At 42.0% G+C, this 22445-nt stretch overlaps 2 protein-coding genes across 3 annotated transcripts; both read left to right on the top strand.

The window, feature by feature from the left end:
• Positions 1-6256: 6256 nt before the first annotated feature.
• On the top strand, positions 6257-16612 carry LOC106575061 (microsomal glutathione S-transferase 1). Its single transcript, XM_045700166.1, has 4 exons — positions 6257-6408; positions 11351-11491; positions 11797-11891; positions 15027-16612. The coding sequence occupies exons 2-4, from the start codon at positions 11375-11377 to the stop codon at positions 15268-15270; spliced, it is 456 nt and encodes a 151-aa protein (XP_045556122.1). The 5' UTR covers positions 6257-6408; positions 11351-11374; the 3' UTR covers positions 15271-16612.
• Positions 16613-16757: 145 nt separating this feature from the next.
• On the top strand, positions 16758-21380 carry LOC106575060 (microsomal glutathione S-transferase 1). 2 transcript variants are annotated; one of them, XM_045700165.1, is made up of 4 exons: positions 16758-16881; positions 17522-17667; positions 18462-18556; positions 18878-21380. In XM_045700165.1, the coding sequence occupies exons 2-4, from the start codon at positions 17542-17544 to the stop codon at positions 19122-19124; spliced, it is 468 nt and encodes a 155-aa protein (XP_045556121.1). In that variant the 5' UTR covers positions 16758-16881; positions 17522-17541; the 3' UTR covers positions 19125-21380. The 2 variants fall into 2 exon arrangements, with proteins under 2 accessions (XP_045556121.1, XP_045556120.1); XM_045700164.1 differs by having other exon boundaries at positions 16849-17028.
• The last annotated feature ends 1065 nt before the right edge of the window (positions 21381-22445 follow it).

Here is a 22445-nt window from a genome sequence, read left to right on the forward strand (position 1 = left end):
AATGGAGTTATAGACAGACTACCACATTCAACCTAATGGTTATAGACAGACTACCACATTCAACCTAATGGAGTTATAGACAGACTACCACATTCAACCTAATGGTTATAGACAGACTACCACATTCAACCTAATGGTTATAGACAGACTACCACATTCAACCTAATGGAGTTATAGACAGAGTACCACATTCAACCTAATGGTTATAGACAGACTACCACATTCAACCTAATGGAGTTATAGACAGACTACCACATTCAACCTAATGGAGTTATAGACAGACTACCACATTCAACCTAATGGTTATAGACAGACTACCACATTCAACCTAATGGAGTTATAGACAGACTACCACATTCAACCTAATGGTTATAGACAGACTACCACATTCAACCTAATGGTTATAGACAGACTACCACATTCAACCTAATGGAGTTATAGACAGACTACCACATTCAACCTAATGGAGTTATAGACCTACTCAGGCTGGTTATAGACAGAGTATCACATTCAACCTAATGGTTATAGACAGACTACCACATTCAACCTAATGGAGTTATAGACAGACTACCACATTCAACCTAATGGAGTTATAGACCTACTCAGGCTGGTTATAGACAGACATTCAACCTAATGGAGTTATAGACAGAGTATCACATTCAACCTATACCACAGCCTATAGCCCATTTATCCTATTAAAAAGGACTGAAGACAGAAACTGATCATTTGGTTCCATTTCAACATATTTATTAGTGAAACCAAAGTCCTGTAACATACAGTTGATGTCAGAAGTTTACATACACCTTAGCCAAATACATTTAAACTCAGTTTTTCACAATTCCTGACATTAAATCCTAGTAAAAATTCCCTGTCTTAGGTCAGTTAGGATCACCACTTTATTTTAAGAATGTGAAATGTCAGAATAATAGTTGAGAGAATGATTTATTTCAACTTTTATTTCTTTCATCACATTCCCAGTGGGGCAAACGTTTACATACACTCAATTAGTAGTTGGTAGCATTGCCTTTAAATTGTTTAACTTTTCGGGCAGCCTTCCACAAGCTTCCCACAATAAGTTGGGTGCATTTTGGCCCATTCCTCCTGACAGAGCTGGGGTAACTGGAGTCAGGTTCGTAGGCCTCCTTGCTCGCACACGCTTTTTCAGTTCTGCCCACAAATCTTCTATAGGATTGAGGTCACTGCTTTGTGATGGCCACTCCAATACCTTGACTTTGTTGTCCTTAAGCCATTTTCCCACAACTTTGGAAGTATACTTGGGGTCATTGTCCATTTGGAAGACCCATTTGCGACCAAGCTTTAACTTCCTGACTGATGTCTTGAGATGTTGCTTTAATATATCCACATTATTTTCCCTCCTCATGATGCCATCTATTTTGTGAAAGGCAACAGTCCATCTTGCAGCAAAGCACCTCCACAACATGATGCTTCCCCCGTGCTTCACGGTTGGGATGGTGTTCTTTGGCTTGCAAACCTCCCCCTTTTCATCCAAACATAACGATGGTCATTATGGCCAAACAGTTCTATTTTTGTTTCATCAGACCAGAGGACATTTCTCCAAAAAGTACAATCTTTGTCCCCATGTGCAGTTGCAAACCATAGTCAGGCTTTTTTATGGCAGTTTTGGAGCAGTGGCTTCTTCCTTGCTAAGCGGCCTTTCAGGTTATGACAATATAGGACTCGTTTTACTGTGAATATAGATACTTTTGTACCTGTTTCCTCCAGCATCTTCACAAGGTCCTTCGCTGTTGTTCTGGAATTGATTTGCACTTTTTGCACCAAAGTACATTCATCTCCAGGAGACAGAACGCATCTCCTTCCTGAGCGGTATGACTGCTGCGTGGTCCCATGGTGTTTATACTTGCATACTATTGTTTGTACAGATGAACATGGTACCTTCAGGCATTTGGAAATTGCTCCCAAGGATGAACCAGACTTGTGGAGGTCTACAATTTCTTTTCTAAGGTCTTGGCTGATTTCTTTTGATTTTCCCATGATGTCAAGCAAAGAGGCACTGAGTTTGAAGGTAGGCCTTGAAATACATCCACAGGTACACCTCCAATTAACTCAAATTATGTCAATTAGCCTATCAGAAGCTTCTAAAGCCATGACATCATTTTCTGGAATTTTCCAAGCTGTTTAAAGGCACAGTCAACTTAGTGTCTGTAAACTTCTGACCCACTGGACATTTGATACAGTGAATTCAAAGTTAAATAATCTTTCTGTAAACAATTGTTGGAAAAATTACTTGTGTCATGCACAAAGTAGATGTCCTAACCGACTTGCCAAAACTATACAGTGGGGCAAAAAAGTATTTAGTCAGCCACCAATTGTGCAAGTTCTCCCACTTAAAAAGATGAGAGAGGCCTCATCATAGGTACACTTCAACTATGACAGACAAAACGAGAAAAAAAAATCCAGAAAATCACATTGTAGGATTTTTTATGAATTTATTTGCAAATTATGGTGGAAAATAAGTATTTGGTCAATAACAAAAGTTTATCTCAATACTTTGTTATATACCCTGTGTTGGCAATGACACAGGTCAAACGTTTTCTGGAAGTCTTCACAAGGTTTTCACACACTGTTGCTGGTATTTTGGCCCATTCCTCCATGCAGATCTCCTCTAGAGCAGTGATGTTTTGGGGCTGTCGCTGGGCAACACAGACTTTCAACTCCCTCCAAAGATTTTCTATGGGGTTGAGATCTGGAGACTGGCTAGGCCACACCAGGACCTTGAAATGCTTCTTACGAAGCCACTCCTTCGTTGCCCGGGCAGTGTGTTTGGGAACATTGTCATGCTGAAAGACCCAGCCACATTTCATCTTCAATGTCCTTGCTGATGGAAGGAGGTTTTCACTCAAAATCTCACGATACATGGCCCCATTCATTCTTTCCTTTACACGGATCAGTCGTCCTGGTCCCTTTGCAGAAAAACAGCCCCAAAGCATGATGTTTCCACCCCCATGCTTCACAGTAGGTATGGTGTTCTTTGGATGCAACTCAGCATTCTTTGTCCTCCAAACACGACGAGTTGAGTTTTTACCAAAAAGTTATATTTTGGTTTCATCTGACCATATGACATTCTCCCAATCCTCTTCTGGATCATCCAAATGCTCTCTAGCAAACTTCAGACGGGCCTGGACATGTACTGGCTTAAGCAGGGGGACACGTCTGGCACTGCAGGATTTAAGTCCCTGGCGGCGTAGTGTGTTACTGATGGTAGGCTTTGTTACTTTGGTCCCAGCTCTCTGCAGGTCATTCACTAGGTCCCCCCGTGTGCTTCTGGGATTTTTGCTCACCGTTCTTGTGATCATTTTGACCCCACGGGGTGAGATCTTGCGTGGAGCCCCAGATCGAGGCAGATTATCAGTGGTCTTGTATGTCTTCCATTTCCTAATAATTGCTCCCACAGTTGATTTCTTCAAACCAAGCTGCTTACCTGTTGCAGATTCAGTCTTCCCAGCCTGGTGCAGGTCTAAATTTTGTTTCTGGTGTCCTTTGATAGCTCTTTGGTCTTGGCCATAGTGGAGTTTGGAGTGTGACTGTTTGAGGTTGTGGACAGGTGTCTTTTATACTGATAACAAGTTCAAACAGGTGCCATTAATACAGGTAACGAGTGGAGGACAGAGGAGCCTCTTAAAGAAGAAGTTATAGGTCTGTGAGGGCCAGAAATCTTGCTTGTTTGTAGGTGACCAAATACTTATTTTCCACCATAATTTGCAAACAAATTCATAAAAAATCCTACAATGTGATTTTCTGGATTTTTTTTCTCATTTTGTCTGTCATAGTTTACAGGCCTCTCTCATCTTTTTAAGTGGGAGAACTTGCACAATTGGTGGCTGACTAAATACTTTTTTGCCCCACTGTAGTTTGTTAACAAGAAATTTGTGGAGTGGTTGAAAAACAAGTTTTAATGACTCCAACCTAAGTGTATGTAAACTTCCGACTTCAACTGTATACTGGCTTCAACTGGTTTGGTTGCATCAACAAATCACAACACACCTGGTTTGGGTGCATCAACTCATCACAGAGAACACACCTGGTTTGGTTGCATCAACAAATCAGAACACACCTGGTTTGGGTGCATCAACTCATCACAGAGAACACACCTGGTTTGGTTGCATCAACAATATCCGAGAACACACCTGGTTTGGTTGCATCAACAAATCAGAACACACCTGGTTTGGTTGCATCATCAACTCATCACAGAGAACACACCTGGTTTGGTTGCATCAACAAATCATAAACACACCTGGTTTGGTTGCATCATCAACTCATCACAGAGAACACACCTGGTTTGGTTGCATCATCAACTCATCACAGAGAACACACCTGGTTTGGTTGCATCATCAACTCATCACAGAGAACACACCTGGTTTGGTTGCATCATCAACTCATCACAGAGAACACACCTGGTTTGGTTGCATCATCAACTCATCACAGAGAACACACCTGGTTTGGTTGCATCATCAACTCATCACAGAGAACACACCTGGTTTGGTTGCATCATCAACTCATCACAGAGAACACACCTGGTTTGGTTGCATCATCAACTCATCACAGAGAACACACCTGGTTTGGTTGCATCAACAACTCATCACAGGGAACACACCTGGTTTGGTTGCATCATCAACTCATCACCTGTAAACAACTCCCTATATACAACTGTGCAAAAGTTCAACATAGGTAGCACTAATAGGTCTGTTCTTCTTCTGTGGTTTTTTAGGGTGTAGTGGAGACAAAGCGCTGGAGCTGTTAGCCTAATGAGCAGCTGTGTGGCCCTACTTTGTTAAACACACACACACACACACACACACACACACACACAGGAAATGTAGTTTCTAAAACGATTAAATAATTTGACGACGTTCCACGTCTCTAAAGTCCTGAAAACTTCAAATCGTATCTGGTTTAAATACATCTTTATCATCTATTTGTGAAACGTGATCCGTTACACATCCAGTGTACATAATTTATGTCTAAATGAATCATTATGATATTAATAGCTGATCATTAGGCTTCTGGAGTCACTGCACAACCAAACCCGGATGCTGAATCCAAAGCTAGCCTAGCAGAACTGGAATTGAGAGGTCTTGGAGATGAGACCAGACATACCAGCGCAGCTCAGATCAGCTTTGCTATGGCGTGTTGTTGGAACGGTCACGGTGAGTCAGCGTAAACTGACTGGGTGCTCTTTGGAACCTGTCTGTCTCCAATAAGGGTTCAGGAGGTGAAGAGATCTACCGTGATTCTCCAATAAGGGTTCAGGGAGTGAAGAGATCCACAGTGATTCTCCAATAAGGGTTCAGGGAGTGAAGAGATCCACAGTGATTCTCCAATAAGGTTTCAGGGAGTGAAGAGATCCACAGTGATTAACTGGAACTGGAAACGTTTGTTCGGCAAGCTAACACCTTTGGTCTACTTGCAGGTGATAGGGTACACACACACACACACACACACACACACACACACACACACACACATGCAGACACACACACAGAGGCATGCAGACACACACACACACAGAGACATGCAGACAGACACACACACACACACAGAGGCATGCAGGCAGACACACACACACACACACACACACACACACACACACACACACACACACACACACACACACACACACATGTAGACACACACACACACACACACACACACACACACACACACATGCAGACACACACACACCCAAAATCAAAATGTGCACACTGCAGTTTCTTGCAAAAACGAACTGACTCTTACAAAAAAATATAGTAGTTTTGAAGCTGCAGTTAAAGTGCAGTAGCTGCAGTCGACTGTGGTACTTTGGACTCAGTAATTACAGAATAACTGCAGTGTACTGCAGCTGAGCTGCGGTTATACTGCACCCTAACTGAGCTCACACTGGAAAATTACTGCAGTAAAAAAACTGTGTTCTTTTGGACGCAGTATTTGCAGCATACTCTAATTATACTGCACTCTAACTACAGTTATAGTACAGTGTACTGCAGTTGTACTGCACTCTAACTGCAGTTGTACTGCACTCTAACCACAGTTATACTACAGTGTACTGCAGTTGTACTGCACTCTAACTACAGTTATACTACAGTGTACTGCAGTTGTACTGCACTCTAACTGCAATATTTTTTTCGTAAGGGTATATATACCATACAAATTGTTGCCTAACAATAACAATGTTTACCGTTGGTAGTGGAATGTGTGTCAATTCAACCTGCCCTCAATTGCGCAACACCACATGTGGCTTTGGTCCAAGTGTCCAAGAATTCAACAACACCTTCCTTTGCAGTGTCAAACGATCTCTGGTCTGTGAAATATACTACTTCACATATACTTCTACTCCTGATTTACAGAGAGAAGGACTTACACTCCCGACTGGTAAAAATATTTTTTCCACATTCATCAAAGTTCATCCAGGGGTTTTCTGTGTGTAATCTACAGCCGGTGCAGGACGGGGTTGTGCGCCAGTAACAGACAGTTAGTGTAACATCAGCAAAAGAAAGTGTTTTATTTTAGCCCTAACTCCTCGCGCGAATTATTTTGTTGAACTTTGGCTACATGTTAGGCTACTTATCTGACGCCATATGCGACGGTTACATTTGAACGATAAAACCCACTGCTGCGCTGCTATGATAGTGATAAGAGCCGTGAGCTGAACACAGTGACATACGGAACTTGCAGCAGTAGCCTATCATTCAAACAGATTGGGGTTTTAATTCAAATGTTGCTGTTGACATTGACAGGCAAAACCTGCATAGCAGTGCGTTGCTTATTGATAGTGCATTGAATGGATTTTATAGAACTTAACAATAGGCTGCTTTGATAATTTATTTTTTACTTAATGTTGAGGACAGGCGGAACGCCTAGCCAACATCCAATGGAACAGCAGGGCGAGAAATACAAAACATCAAAAAACGAATAATTTCAATTTCTCAAGCATACGACTATTTTACATACGACTACCATGTTCATTTGTAACTGTGCTATTTCACAAAAGTTCTGAACCTATATACATTTTACAGACACAGTATATTTTACATTTGTTATCTTGTTGTTGTTAGTCCCACCCTTCAGCTCCATTCAACCCCTCCCATCTCTTAACACCATCCATATTGGGTTTCTATTTGCCATATCTTTTTCAACTGTGCTGTGATGTTTCACAAAAGTTCTGAACCTTTCTATTCTCATAGTTTCTACAGATTCTAAATTAAAGATAAACATTTTTTGCTAAAATAATATTTATATGATTAATTGATTGACTATGACTTTTCAGATCACCCAGTAGTGCTATCTGCAGAGTTATCAGATCACCCAGTAGTGTTATCTGCAGAGTTATCAGATCACCCAGTAGTGCTATCTGCAGAGTTATCAGATCACCCAGTAGTGCTATCTGCAGAGTTATCAGATCACCCAGTAGTGCTATCTGCAGAGTTATCAGATCACCCAGTAGTGCTATCTGCAGAGTTATCAGATCACCCAGTAGTGCTATCTGCAGAGTTTTCAGATCACCCAGTAGTGCTATCTGCAGAGTTATCAGATCACCCAGTAGTGCTATCTGCAGAGTTATCAGATCACCCAGTAGTGCTATCTGCAGAGTTATCAGATCACCCAGTAGTGCTATCTGCAGAGTTATCAGATCACCCAGTAGTGCTATCTGCAGAGTTATCAGATCACCCAGTAGTGCTATCTGCAGAGTTATCAGATCACCCAGTAGTGCTATCTGCAGAGTTATCAGATCACCCAGTAGTGTTATCTGCAGAGTTATCAGATCACCCAGTAGTGCTATCTGCAGAGTTATCAGATCACCCAGTAGTGCTATCTGCAGGGTTATCAGATCACCCAGTAGTGCTATCTGCAGAGTTATCAGATCACCCAGTAGTGCTATCTGCAGGGTTATCAGATCACCCAGTAGTGCTATCTGCAGAGTTATCAGATCACCCAGTAGTGCTATCTGCAGAGTTAGCTCAGATCCACAGTAGTGCTATCTGCAGCAGTTATCAGAACCCAGTGTGCTACTCAAAGCAAGCTACCTTAACAGCAGCTGTGTAGTGCTAGTCTGTACACCAGAGTTATCAGATCACCAACAGTAGTGCTATCTGCAGGTTATCAGATCACCCAGTAGTGCTATCTCCAGAGTTATCAGATCACCCAGTAGTGCTATCTGCAGAGTTATCAGATCACCCAGTAGTGCTAGTCTGAACAGAGTTATCAGATCACCCAGTAGTGCTATCTGCAGCTGTGGTTATCAGATCACCCAGTAGTGCTATCTGCAGAGTTATCAGATCACCCGTATTAACAGCAGCTGTGTTTATAGATGCTAGTCTGTACCCAGAGTTATCAGATCACCTTAACAGCAGCTGTGTTTATAGATGCTAGTCTGTACCGCAGACTATCAGATCACCTTAACAGCAGCTGTGTTTATAGATGCTAGTCTGACAGACTACAGATACCCTTAACAGCAGCTGTGTTTATAGATGCTAGTCTGCCAGACTACAGATACCTTAACAGCAGCTGTGTTTATAGATGCTAGTCTGTACACCAGTCAGACTACAGATACCTTAACAGCAGCTGTGTTTATAGATGCTAGTCTGTACACCAGACTACAGATACCTTAACAGCAGCTGTGTTTATAGATGCTAGTCTGTACACCAGACTACAGATCCCTTAACAGCAGCTGTGTTTATAGATGCTAGTCTGTACACCAGACTACAGATCCCTTAACAGCAGCTGTGTTTATAGATGCTAGTCTGTACACCAGTCAGACTACAGATCCCTTAACAGCAGCTGTGTTTATAGATGCTAGTCTGTACACCAGACTACAGATCCCTTAACAGCAGCTGTGTTTATAGATGCTAGTCTGTACACCAGACTACAGATACCTTAACAGCAGCTGTGTTTATAGATGCTAGTCTGTACACCAGACTACAGATACCTTAACAGCAGCTGTGTTTATAGATGCTAGTCTGTACACCAGTCAGACTACAGATACCTTAACAGCAGCTGTGTTTATAGATGCTAGTCTGTACACCAGACTACAGATACCTTAACAGCAGCTGTGTTTATAGATGCTAGTCTGTACACCAGACTACAGATCCCTTAACAGCAGCTGTGTTTATAGATGCTAGTCTGTACACCAGTCAGACTACAGATACCTTAACAGCAGCTGTGTTTATAGATGCTAGTCTGTACACCAGACTACAGATCCCTTAACAGCAGCTGTGTTTATAGATGCTAGTCTGTACACCAGTCAGACTACAGATACCTTAACAGCAGCTGTGTTTATAGATGCTAGTCTGTACACCAGACTACAGATCCCTTAACAGCAGCTGTGTTTATAGATGCTAGTCTGTACACCAGTCAGACTACAGATACCTTAACAGCAGCTGTGTTTATAGATGCTAGTCTGTACACCAGACTACAGATACCTTAACAGCAGCTGTGTTTATAGATGCTAGTCTGTACACCAGTCAGACTACAGATACCTTAACAGCAGCTGTGTTTATAGATGCTAGTCTGTACACGCAGACTACAGATACCTTAACAGCAGCTGTGTTTATAGATGCTAGTCTGTACACCAGTCAGACTACAGATCCCTTAACAGCAGCTGTGTTTATAGATGCTAGTCTGTACACCCAGACTACAGATACCTTAACAGCAGCTGTGTTTATAGATGCTAGTCTGTACACCAGTCAGACTACAGATACCTTAACAGCAGCTGTGTTTTAGATTCTAGTCTGTACACCAGACTACAGATACCTTAACAGCAGCTGTGTTTATAGATGCTAGTCTATACATCAGTCAGACTACAGATCCCTTAACAGCAGCTGTGTTTATAGATGCTAGTCTGTACACCAGACTACAGATCCCTTAACAGCAGCTGTGTTTATAGATGCTAGTCTGTACACCAGTCAGACTACAGATACCTTAACAGCAGCTGTGTTTATAGATGCTAGTCTGTACACCAGACTACAGATCCCTTAACAGCAGCTGTGTTTATAGATGCTAGTCTGTACACCAGTCAGACTATAGATACCTTAACAGCAGCTGTGTTTATAGATGCTAGTCTGTACACCAGACTACAGATACCTTAACAGCAGCTGTGTTTATAGATGCTAGTCTGTACACCAGACTATAGATACCTTAACAGCAGCTGTGTTTATAGATGCTAGTCTGTACACACAGACTACAGATACCCTTAACAGCAGCTGTGTTTATAGATGCTAGTCTGTACACCAGTCAGACTACAGATACCTTAACAGCAGCTGTGTTTATAGATGCTAGTCTGTACACCAGACTATAGATACCTTAACAGCAGCTGTGTTTATAGATGCTAGTCTGTACACCAGTCAGACTACAGATACCTTAACAGCAGCTGTGTTTATAGATGCTAGTCTGTACACCAGACTACAGATCCCTTAACAGCAGCTGTGTTTATAGATGCTAGTCTGTACACCAGACTACAGATACCTTAACAGCAGCTGTGTTTATAGATGCTAGTCTGTACACCAGACTACAGATACCTTAACAGCAGCTGTGTTTATAGATGCTAGTCTGTACACCAGTCAGACTACAGATCCCTTAACAGCAGCTGTGTTTATAGATGCTAGTCTGTACACCAGACTACAGATACCTTAACAGCAGCTGTGTTTATAGATGCTAGTCTATACACCAGTCAGACTACAGATACCTTAACAGCAGCTGTGTTTATAGATGCTAGTCTGTACACCAGACTACAGATACCTTAACAGCAGCTGTGTTTATAGATGCTAGTCTGTACACCAGTCAGACTACAGATACCTTAACAGCAGCTGTGTTTATAGATGCTAGTCTGTACACCAGACTACAGATCCCTTAACAGCAGCTGTGTTTATAGATGCTAGTCTGTACACCAGACTACAGATACCTTAACAGCAGCTGTGTTTATAGATGCTAGTCTGTACACCAGACTACAGATCCCTTAACAGCAGCTGTGTTTATAGATGCTAGTCTGTACACCAGACTACAGATACCTTAACAGCAGCTGTGTTTATAGATGCTAGTCTGTACACCAGACTACAGATACCTTAACAGCAGCTGTGTTTATAGATGCTAGTCTATACACCAGTCAGACTATAGATACTATCATATTCGTTGCTATGTGTCAGTCTGTGAATCAGACGGTGTTGGATGTCTGGGCCCAGCATGTTGGTGGTTTCATTGGAATTTAATACATGTTCAGTATGCATGATGACTTCTGTAAATATTGGTACTCACCGTTCAGGCTGTCTTTATAAAGAGCAAAAAGTCCAATGCTGTTTACCGTGTCTCTCGTTGGTCATAGCAGAGTAATAACAAGACGAAGGAAATGCCATCCGGGATCGACAGCGAGGTGTTCCTGGCCTTCTCTACCTACGCCACTATCGTCGTCCTCAAGATGATGCTGATGTCTCCTATGACTGGATACTTCAGACTCACCAGAAATGTACAGGAATGTGGTAATCTCCCTCCACGGTGTTATATAGCCTGTAAGTGAACTCTATGGTGTAAAAGTGTCTCTCCCTCCACAGTGTTAAATAGCCTGTAAGTGAACTCTATGGTGTAAACTTGTCTCTCCCTCCACAGTGTTATATAGCCTGTAAGTGAACTCTATGGTGTAAACTTGTCTCCTTCTCCACGGTGTTATATAGCATGTAAGTGAACTCTATGGTGTAAACTTGTCGCCTTCTCCACGGTGTTATATAGCCTGTAAGTGAACTCTATGGTGTAAAAGTGTCTCTCCCTCCACAGTGTTTTGCCAACGTGGAAGACACAGGGATGGCTAAGACTCCAGAGGACAAGAAGAGGATGCTGAGAGTTGACCCGGATGTGGAACGTGTGAGAAGGTAGGCCCACCCTTATAGAGTCCCCCTAGACTTATAGAGGCCCCCCCTAGACTTATAGCCCCCCCCAAACGTATAGAGGCCCCACTAGACTTATAGAGGCCCCCTGGACTTATAGAACACCCCCTACTAGACGTATAGAGCCCCCCCTAAACTTATAGATCCCCCCCTAGACTTATAGAGGGTCCCCCTAGACTTATAGATCCCCCCCAGACTTATAGAGTCCCCCCTAGACTTATAGAGCCCCCCCTAGACTTATAGAGGCCCCCCTAGACTTATAGATCCCCCCTAGACTTATAGATCCCCCCCTAGACTTATAGAGGCCCCCCCTAGACTTATAGAGGCCCCCCTAGACTTATAGAGGCCCCCCCCTAGACTTATAGATCCCCCCCCTAGACTTATAGATCCCCCCATAGACTTATAGAGGCCCCCCTAGACTTATAGACCCCCCCCTAGACTTATAGATCCCCCCATAGACTTAAAGAGGCCCCCCTAGACTTATAGAGGCCCCCCTAGACTTCAGTTATTAAATACTTTTGTTCTATTCTATTCTTTTTGTAACCAACTCTTTTTCAGAGTTGGTTCAAATACAGTCAAATAAATGCATGCAACGACAACCCTGACACATTCCCCCCCTCAGTCCCCATCCATCCTCCCACCAGGAAACCATGAGTGAGGTGGTCGCCACCTTAGATCCAACAGTGCTGCCTGCCAACAGTAATCTTCTCTGATTGACTGAGAGATTCAAGGACCTAACGTCGTTAAGTAACATAATAGATGCAAAACACTGAATATTTAAATTCATGCTCTTCAAAATGTATTTTTGTATCTTTTCCCTGGAAGCGTTTAACTGCAAGGGTCCTCCCACATCATATGAAGGAACTGGTCTACCTGATTTAAGGGGACATAGTAAACATATGGGAGTTGGGGCCATTTTCATCATAAAACGTTTCCTTAGGTGTTAAATACAGTCTGTGATTTTAATAATGTATAAATTGACGGTTCGGATTACGGGATGCCAAGGTCATATTTTACCAGAAGTTGTTCAAAAGAGATCAGTCCTTTAACGGAGCCCAGATCGTGTATTTATAAATCCCAGATGGTGTATTTATAAATCCCAGATCATGTATTTATGAATCCCAGATCGTGTATTTATAAATCCCAGATCGTGTATTTATAAATCCCAGATCGTGTATTTATAAATCCCAGATCATGTATTTATAAATCCCAGATCATGTATTTATGAATCCCAGATCGTGTATTTATAAATCCCAGATCGTGTATTTATATATCCCAGATCATGTATTTATGAATCCCAGATCATGTATTTATGAATCCCAGATCATGTATTTATAAATCCCAGATCGTGTATTTATAAATCCCAGATCATGTATTTATATATCCCAGATCGTGTATTTATAAATCCCAGATCGTGTATTTATAAATCCTAGATCGTGTATTTATAAATCCCAGATCGTGTATTTATGAATCCCAGATCGTGTATTTATAAATCCCAGATCATGTATTTATAAATCCCAGATCGTGTATTTATGAATCCCAGATAGTGTATTTATAAATCCCAGATCATGTATTTATATATCCCAGATCGTGTATTTATATATCCCAGATCGTGTATTTATAAATCCCAGATTGTGTATTTATAAATCCCAGATCGTGTATTTATAAATCCCAGATCGTGTATTTATAAATCCTAGATCGTGTATTTATAAATCCCAGATCGTGTATTTATGAATCCCAGATCGTGTATTTATAAATCCCAGATCATGTATTTATAAATCCCAGATGGTGTATTTATGAATCCCAGATGGTGTATTTATGAATCCCAGATCATGTATTTATGAATCCCAGATGGTGTATTTATAAATCCCAGATCGTGTATTTATATATCTCAGATGGTGTATTTATAAATCCCATCATTGCATGGTTCGGTAGGTGCTCCATAGGCCAGCAGAGCTGAACTAAATGGTAAATATAGGAAAAAAGGAGTTGCCTGGTAATGTGTATTTATCTTTCACATCCTGGAATGTTCTCAAGCCTTTACTGTCCATGATATCGCCATGGGTACGGATTCCACTTTTGGAACATTTGGTGGGAAGGCATCATTGTGAAATATTGGAGTACGGGCATGCGATTTTGATTCCCAATTACATTATTTTTCCATTTTGTACCAAATATAGATTGTGTGAGCAGTAATAGGACCAAAGAGTAATTTACATTGTTTAAGGGATATAACAGTGGAGACTACCTCTTCCAGGGCAGTAGGAGACTCCATATTACATTGTTTAAGGGATATAACAGTGGAGACTACCTCTTCCAGGGCACTAGGAGACACCATATTACATTGTTTAAGGGATATAACAGTGGAGACTACCTCTTCCAAGGCAATAGGAGACACCATATTATGCCTGGAAATACAATTTTAAGGTTTGATACGAATAGTCCTCATATGTCTTTCCCTCCTTGTAAATGTATTAATTATATATTTAATAATTTACCCCGACATATACTGTACATTTTTAAACCGCACTATGAGTTTTATCCCAGTAGCCAGAAGGAGGAGCCATGGGAAGCATTGAACTACAGAAATTCAGCCGTGGTAACATATAGATTTGGACAACAGATAGCAACTGGGATGTTGTTCCATCTAGTGAGGTCGGATTGAATTGATTTGAGCGTTGTGTTACAGTTTCTGCCAGCGGTTTTATCTAAAGAAGGAAGTAAATCTATTCCCAAATATTTAAAACTTTAAAGGATTGGGATTCCATGAGTAGAGATGGAGTCGTCCATCTAAATATCTGGTCTAGTATAGCTCTTACATTCTCTGATCTGAACTCTCTCTCTCATTCCCCAGATAATCTGAACTCTCTCTCTCTCATTCCCCAGATAATCTAAACTCTCTCTCTCTCATTCCCCAGATAATCTGAACTCTCTCTCTCATTCCCCAGATAATCTGAACTCTCTCTCTCTCTCTCTCATTCCCCAGATGATCTGAAATCTCTCTCTCTCATTCCCCAGATGATCTGAACTCTCTCTCTCTCTTTCTCTCTCATATTTCCCAGATAATCTGAACTCTCTCTCTCATTCCCCAGATAATCTGAACTCTCTCTCATTCCCCAGATGCCACCAGAACGACCTGGAGAACATCACTCCGTTCGTAGTGATTGGTCTGCTGTATACCCTGACGGGTCCAGACCTCTCCACTGCTCTGCTCCACTTCCGGGTGTTTGTTGGTTCCAGGCTCTTCCACACGGTGGCCTACGTCCTCCCCCTGCGCCAGCCCAGCAGAGGTCTAGCTTGGATGGTTGGCATGGGCGCTACCTTCTCCATGGCATACAGGGTGCTAAGCACAACCCATCTCTGAAGAGGCGATCAATCAATTAATCAGATTGATTGATTCAAAGTTTTCAGATGGCCTAAAATAGTCCACGGGACACTCTACCCCTGAGGAGACACTCACACATTTATCAGACCTGGGTCAAATAGGCTACATAATGTTAAATACATTTGACAGTGCTTGATTGAACTTGGAGTTTGCACTTCTGGGACTATTCTATTGGTTCTGTTGTATCAGGCAGACTAACTTGACATTCCCTGCACGTTTTGTTTTTAACCCAGAACTAAATTTGATCTGTGCAAAAAAATTATAATATGAGCAAAAATAATTAAACTAAACTTAGTGCTCGATTCAATCTATTTCACGGAAGTTCAGTGCTGGAGCGCAATAGACATTGAACGGTAATGTTCCCTCGGAGACTCCATTCCAGGTAAACGCTGCATATATCACTTAATTCGGAAACTACATTTACATTTCATGTGCGCTACAGCGCTGAACTTAGGCGATACGGATTGAACGGAGCCCTAAACTAAAATCAAGTGTAGTTGAGTATCTGATACCGCATGTATCTGCCTGTTTTACCCACATCACATCACCAGTTTATTGGTCGTGTATACAGATTTACAGATGTTATCGCGGGTGCTTTAAAATGCTTGTGTTTCTAGGTCCAATAGTGCAGTAATACCGAGCACTACAGACCGGTCTGTCACACAGCACTACAGACCGGTCTGTCACACAGCACTACAGACCGGTCTGGCCCACAGCACTACAGACCGGTCTGTCACACAGCACTACATCCCGGTCTGTCTGGTTGTCTGGCCCACAGCACTACAGACCGGTCTGTCACACAGCACTACAGACCGGTCTGTCACACAGCACTACATACCGGTCTGTCTGGTTGTCTGGCCCACAGCACTACAGACCGGTCTGTCACACAGCACTACAGACCTGTCTGTCTGGTTGTCTGGCCCACAGCACTACAGACCGGTCTGTCTGGTTGTCTGACTGACTGCAAACACCTATTTTATATCTTAGACATTTTTTGCATCTGATGTGATAATCTAATGTTTATAAATTATTCTATTCGGGTTTTGGAAATTAAAGTTTAATTAAAAAATGGGGGGAAACTATTGTTTTAGCTGAATTTAAATAGGCCTATGAAGTAGGCTACAAATACCAGAGCTATTTTGCTAATTGGCTAATGAATATGACCTTACTTGATCTAATTCTTTTATCTTTTTAAATTCTGTATATTTTTTTAGATCTACATATCATCTGATATGTTTACTAGGCGACATTTCTGTAATCCCACTAATTGGTTTACCTTGTTTACGCTTTCTCCCTGTAAATAAACGAACATTCTCCAGAATGACATGTCTCATGGTATTTGTTTTGTAGAAGGAATATACATAGATGTTATAGATGAAAATGTGTTCATCAGACAATGAACGGTAGCATATTAAAGTCATTGGAGGAAGTGGGCGCGTTTTTTTTTGGTTGAGCCGCAGACTTGGCGGAATTCCAAATATTCGCCTGTTTTTTTTTCTGAAACTACATGAACAAACCGCCCACATAGGCACAGTCCAGTAGGCTGGTACTTTACCCTGGGTCAGATTCAAACACCAACTTCTGGAAAAGGTATGAAACTATTTGCTCAACTCAAAATAAACTTTGCTAACGCCATCAGCGGGTATTATTGTAGCGCATGTGTTTCCAAATGTAGCCTGTACAATAGTTACATTTGTATCGTTCTCTGAAGAAAAAAAGGAGGCTATTTTGCGTAATGTGAGTAGACTATGTAAATGCGCTAACGCTAACGCGCTAACAGTTTATAACATGTGTATGGGAGACATTGTGTAACAATACAATGCATACATTTAATTTATCATAGTATACACGGGGAAAGTACTACCTTTCTTTTGGGTAAATTGTATCTGTGTGTAAGCTACCCCAGAAACAGTAAACATGTCACACATTACAACGATTAGAAACATAAGTGTTGGGTTTTGCCATTGAACACTGCTCTCCAAAACTCTGCAATAGCACCCTAATAAAAAGAACAAACAAGAGTTGTCGTAAATCAATAAATATCTACATGCATAAGGTTTATTAACGTGTTATTACCATTAGATCAATGATCAATTACGTGTTTTATTTTATTTAATGAAACATTTTTTTCAAGTTGAAATGTAAAACCCCTTTTTCAAATCCACCTGAAGTTCAATCAAACCTAAACCGGTGTCATCGCTGAGTTTACGTTGTCTGTTCTGTTGTCTAGCGGGACTCAACCGAACAGACATGGCAGAACTAACTCATATGATCGACAGCGAGGTGTTCCTGGCCTTCTCTACCTACGCCACTATCGTCGTCCTCAAGATGATGCTAATGTCTCCTATGACTGGATACTTCAGACTCACCAGAAAGGTACACAAACCTAGAGTTTGGAACACGCAAATACACAGAAAACAACCTTAAACTTGTTTTCTCTTCATTTTACTGCAGGGGGCTAAATCAGGGTCACACAGAGTGATTCTGGGTAGTCTGAAACAAATCGACTTTGAAACTAAAGTATCCACCTCACACAGATGGTTATGGGCTTAAAGAAGAAGTCACCTGTATCATGTCAGATATAGAGTTGAAATGTATTACATTTTGAGTTTGCATCCCAATATTACACTTAATGTACATCACAGAAGATTAAAATATAAATAAACACAGGATTTTTGTCTGTTTAAAAAATATATATATCTTTATGAATGATGAAATTATGAAAAATATGAATAACATTCCACCCGTGAGGTGGAAGAGGGTGATTTTGGTCATTGACTGCAGGAAAGTTCTACTAACAAAACACTTCAAAAATGGTTGTAATTTTTTTTAAAAACATAATTCCAAGTGAATTTAAATGTGATTTCCTGAATGGAACAGAACAGTGGTAAGAAGTGTGTTGAATCCAGGCTGTATCACATCCGGTCGTGATCGGGAGACCCATAGGGGCGGCACACAATTGGCCCCAGCGTCGTCCGGGTTTTGCCGGGGTAGGCCGTCATTGTAAATAAGAATGCGTTCTTAACTGACTTGCCCTAGGTAAATTAAGGATAAATAAATAAATGAAATAAAAATAATGAACGAGCCTTGATCCTCCCTGGTCTGACAGAGCTGAGGTTGAAATTGAACAAGGAAAAAACATGTCCCTTCTTGCTTCCACCTCCCTCCAGGCATTTGCTAACCAGGAGGACACCAGTCTGGTCTCCTCTACAGAGGACAAGAAGAAGATGGTCAGGGTGGATCCTGATGTGGAGAGAGTACGAAGGTATCCCCGTAGAAATATCATGGAAACATATCTCTAAGGTTCACGCTGACGTACAGCTGCTGTAACTATGACTGGAAAGAGCTGGTAGAAATCCTGCTTTTAATGGAATTAATTTAGACATTTTACTTTTCCAAATATTTTGATATACTGATCTGAACTCTCTCTCATATTCCCCAGATAATCTGAACTCTCTCTCATTCCCCAGATAATCTGAACTCTCTCTCTCATTCCCCAGATAATCTGAACTCTCTCTCATTCCCCAGATAATCTGAACTCTCTCTCTCATTCCCCAGATAATCTGAACTCTCTCTCATTCCCCAGATGCCACCAGAACGACCTGGAGAACATCATTCCGTTCGTAGTGATTGGTCTGCTGTATACCCTGACGGGGCCAGACCTCTCCACTGCTCTGCTCCACTTCCGGGTGTTTGTTGGTTCCAGGCTCTTCCACACGGTGGCCTACGTCCTCCCCCTGCGCCAGCCCAGCAGAGCTGTGGCCTTCCTCATCGGACTGGTCACCACCAGCTCTATGGCCTATAGGGTCCTGATTATAGCACTTTATCTGTAGAGGCCTGAGGACACACACACACACACACACACACACACACACACACACACACACACACACACACACACACACACACACACACACACACACACACACACACACACACACACACACACACACACACACACACACACCACTACAAGGGCCCTGTCTTTGAGGGTCTCCATTGAATGTGCTTGAGGATACATCTACGTTTATCATTAGAAAGTATGATGGACACCAAAGCTGTTCCTTCTGTGTGTCTGATAGGATTATAACAGGATGTTACTGCAGTACATATCAGAATGTTCCTTCTGTGTCTCTGATAGGATTATAACAGGATGTTACTGCAGTACATATCAGAATGTTCCTTCTGTGTGTCTGATACGATTATAACAGGATGTTACTGCAGTACATATCAGAATGTTCCTTCTGTGTCTCTGATAGGATTATAACAGGATGTTACTGCAGTACATATCAGAATGTTCCTTCTGTGTCTCTGATAGGATTATAACAGGATGTTACTGCAGTACATATCAGAATGTTCCTTCTGTGTCTCTGATAGGATTATAACAGGATGTTACTGCAGTACATATCAGAATGTTCCTTCTGTGTCTCTGATAGGATTATAACAGGATGTTACTGCAGTACATATCAGAATGTTCCTTCTGTGTCTCTGATAGGATTATAACAGGATGTTACTGCAGTACATATCAGAATGTTCCTTCTGTGTCTCTGATAGGATTATAACAGGATGTTACTGCAGTACATATCAGAATGTTCCTTCTGTGTGTCTGATAGGATTATAACAGGATGTTACTGCAGTACATATCAGAATGTTCCTTCTGTGTCTCTGATAGGATTATAACAGGATGTTACTGCAGTACATATCAGAATGTTCCTTCTGTGTGTCTGATAGGATTATAACAGGATGTTACTGCAGTACATATCAGAATGTTCCTTCTGTGTCTCTGACAGGATTATAACAGGATGTTACTGCAGTACATATCAGAATGTTCCTTCTGTGTCTCTGATAGGATTATAACAGGATGTTACTGCAGTACATATCAGAATGTTCCTTCTGTGTCTCTGATAGGATTATAACAGGATGTTACTGCAGTACATATCAGAATGTTCCTTCTGTGTCTCTGATAGGATTATAACAGGATGTTACTGCAGTACATATCAGAATGTTCCTTCTGTGTCTCTGATAGGATTATAACAGGATGTTACTGCAGTACATATCAGAATGTTCCTTCTGTGTCTCTGATAGGATTATAACAGGATGTTACTGCAGTACATATCAGAATGTTCCTTCTGTGTGTCTGATAGGATTATAACAGGATGTTACTGCAGTACATATCAGAATGTTCCTTCTGTGTCTCTGACAGGATTATAACAGGATGTTACTGCAGTACATATCAGAATGTTCCTTCTGTGTCTCTGATAGGATTATAACAGGATGTTACTGCAGTACATATCAGAATGTTCCTTCTGTGTCTCTGACAGGATTATAACAGGATGTTACTGCAGTACATATCAGAATGTTCCTTCTGTGTCTCTGATAGGATTATAACAGGATGTTACTGCAGTACAACAGTACCTTATTTTCCACTAGAAATTGGAGGCCACTCAGGGACAATCTAACGTTGATGAATAGTGCCGAGCCCTCTAAGAGTAAAACCCAGATTCCAGCCTGTGTTGAGTCTCATTCTCTATTAGAAGCAACAGGGGTGTTGAGGTCAGTCAGTTCAGAAAATTGTTTTGAAATTCAGGAGTTTAATTTGGTTCTTTAATGTCTATGTGGGATTTTTCAATACCTTTAGTTGGTTCCTTCTAGTCATTTTATGAATCAACTGAACTTGAAGCAGAATTGACCCAACAACCTGTTGCGTCCAAAATGGCACCTTATTCAAAAAAGTTGTGGATTTATAGTCCCATAGGGCTCTGGTTAAAAGTAGTGCCCTATATAAGGAATAGGGTTCCATTTGGGACTCATACCCTGATTACATGCCAGTATCTGAATGTAATAGTTTGTGAGATAAGTGTTTGTACTGCCAATTGTTAAATCTATAAAATATAGATTTATGAGAAATAAGGAATGAATTTCCAGAGGCCTCTAGTTAAAGGAAACTGGGTTGGTAGCGACGTAGAGAACTGAGCCATCTAGTCTGAACGAAGACTACCTGTATAATTATTCTAGTGGGATTTAGTTAGGATTTTATTGATATGTACAATTGATTTCTACATTAAAACGCCTTGTCTTTTTAACTAACAGTTCTCTGTGTTTGGTGAATGGTTCCTTCCTTCCTAGATATTCAACTTCTGAATCTCCTGTAAAATATCTATCGTTTGTGCCTGGTGAAGGAATATTTTAGCCTGGAATCCACACTGAAACCACACTCCATTGGACTTTTATTTCGTTTCAGTAGTGAAAGGAACGTGCATTGAAAGTGGATTCCAGGCTGCTAACGCTCCACACCCCAGCAGGTCTCATTCATCCCACTAGAGGACGTCCTTTTAACAGTCAACCCAGGATGTCTTCATTACCAGTCATTTATAGACCAGATGTAGCTCATAAAAGGGGCTCTATCAGCCCCTCCTCCTCCCAGCATCTCCTCCTCTCAGCATCTCCTCCTCTCAGCATCTCCTCCTCTCAGCATCTCCTCCTCTCAGCCCCTCCTCCTCTCAGCCCCTCCTCCTCTCCTCCTCTCAGCATCTCCTCCTCTCAGCCCCTCCTCCTCTCCTCCTCTCAGCCCCTCCTCCTCTCCTCCTCTCAGCATCTCCTCCTCTCCTCCTCTCAGCCCCTCCTCCTCTCAGCCCTCCTCCTCTCCTCCTCCCAGCATCTCCTCCTCTCAGCCCCTCCTCCTCTCAGCCCCTCCTCCTCTCCTCCTCTCAGCATCTCCTCCTCTCAGCATCTCCTCCTCTCAGCATCTCCTCCTCTCAGCCTCTCCTCCTCTCAGCCTCTCCTCATCTCCTCCTCCCAGCATCTCCTCCTCCCAGCCCCTCCTCCTCTCAGCATCTCCTCCTCTCAGCCCCTCCTCCTCTCAGCATCTCCTCCTCTCCTCCTCCCAGCATCTCCTCCTCTCAGCCCCTCCTCCTCTCAGCCCCTCCTCCTCCCAGCATCTCCTCCTCTCAGCCCCTCCTCCTCTCAGCATCTCCTCCTCTCAGCCCCTCCTCCTCTCAGCATCTCCTCCTCTCCTCCTCCCAGCCTCTCATCCTCTCAGTCTCTCCTCCTCTCAGCCCCTCCTCCTCTCCTCCTCTCAGCATCTCCTCCTCTCCTCCTCTCAGCATCTCCTCCTCTCAGCATCTCCTCCTCTCAGCATCTCCTCCTCTCAGCCT

This window comes from Salmo salar, chromosome ssa17 (assembly GCF_905237065.1).
Source record: "Salmo salar chromosome ssa17, Ssal_v3.1, whole genome shotgun sequence".
Classification (NCBI taxonomy): domain Eukaryota; kingdom Metazoa; phylum Chordata; class Actinopteri; order Salmoniformes; family Salmonidae; genus Salmo; species Salmo salar.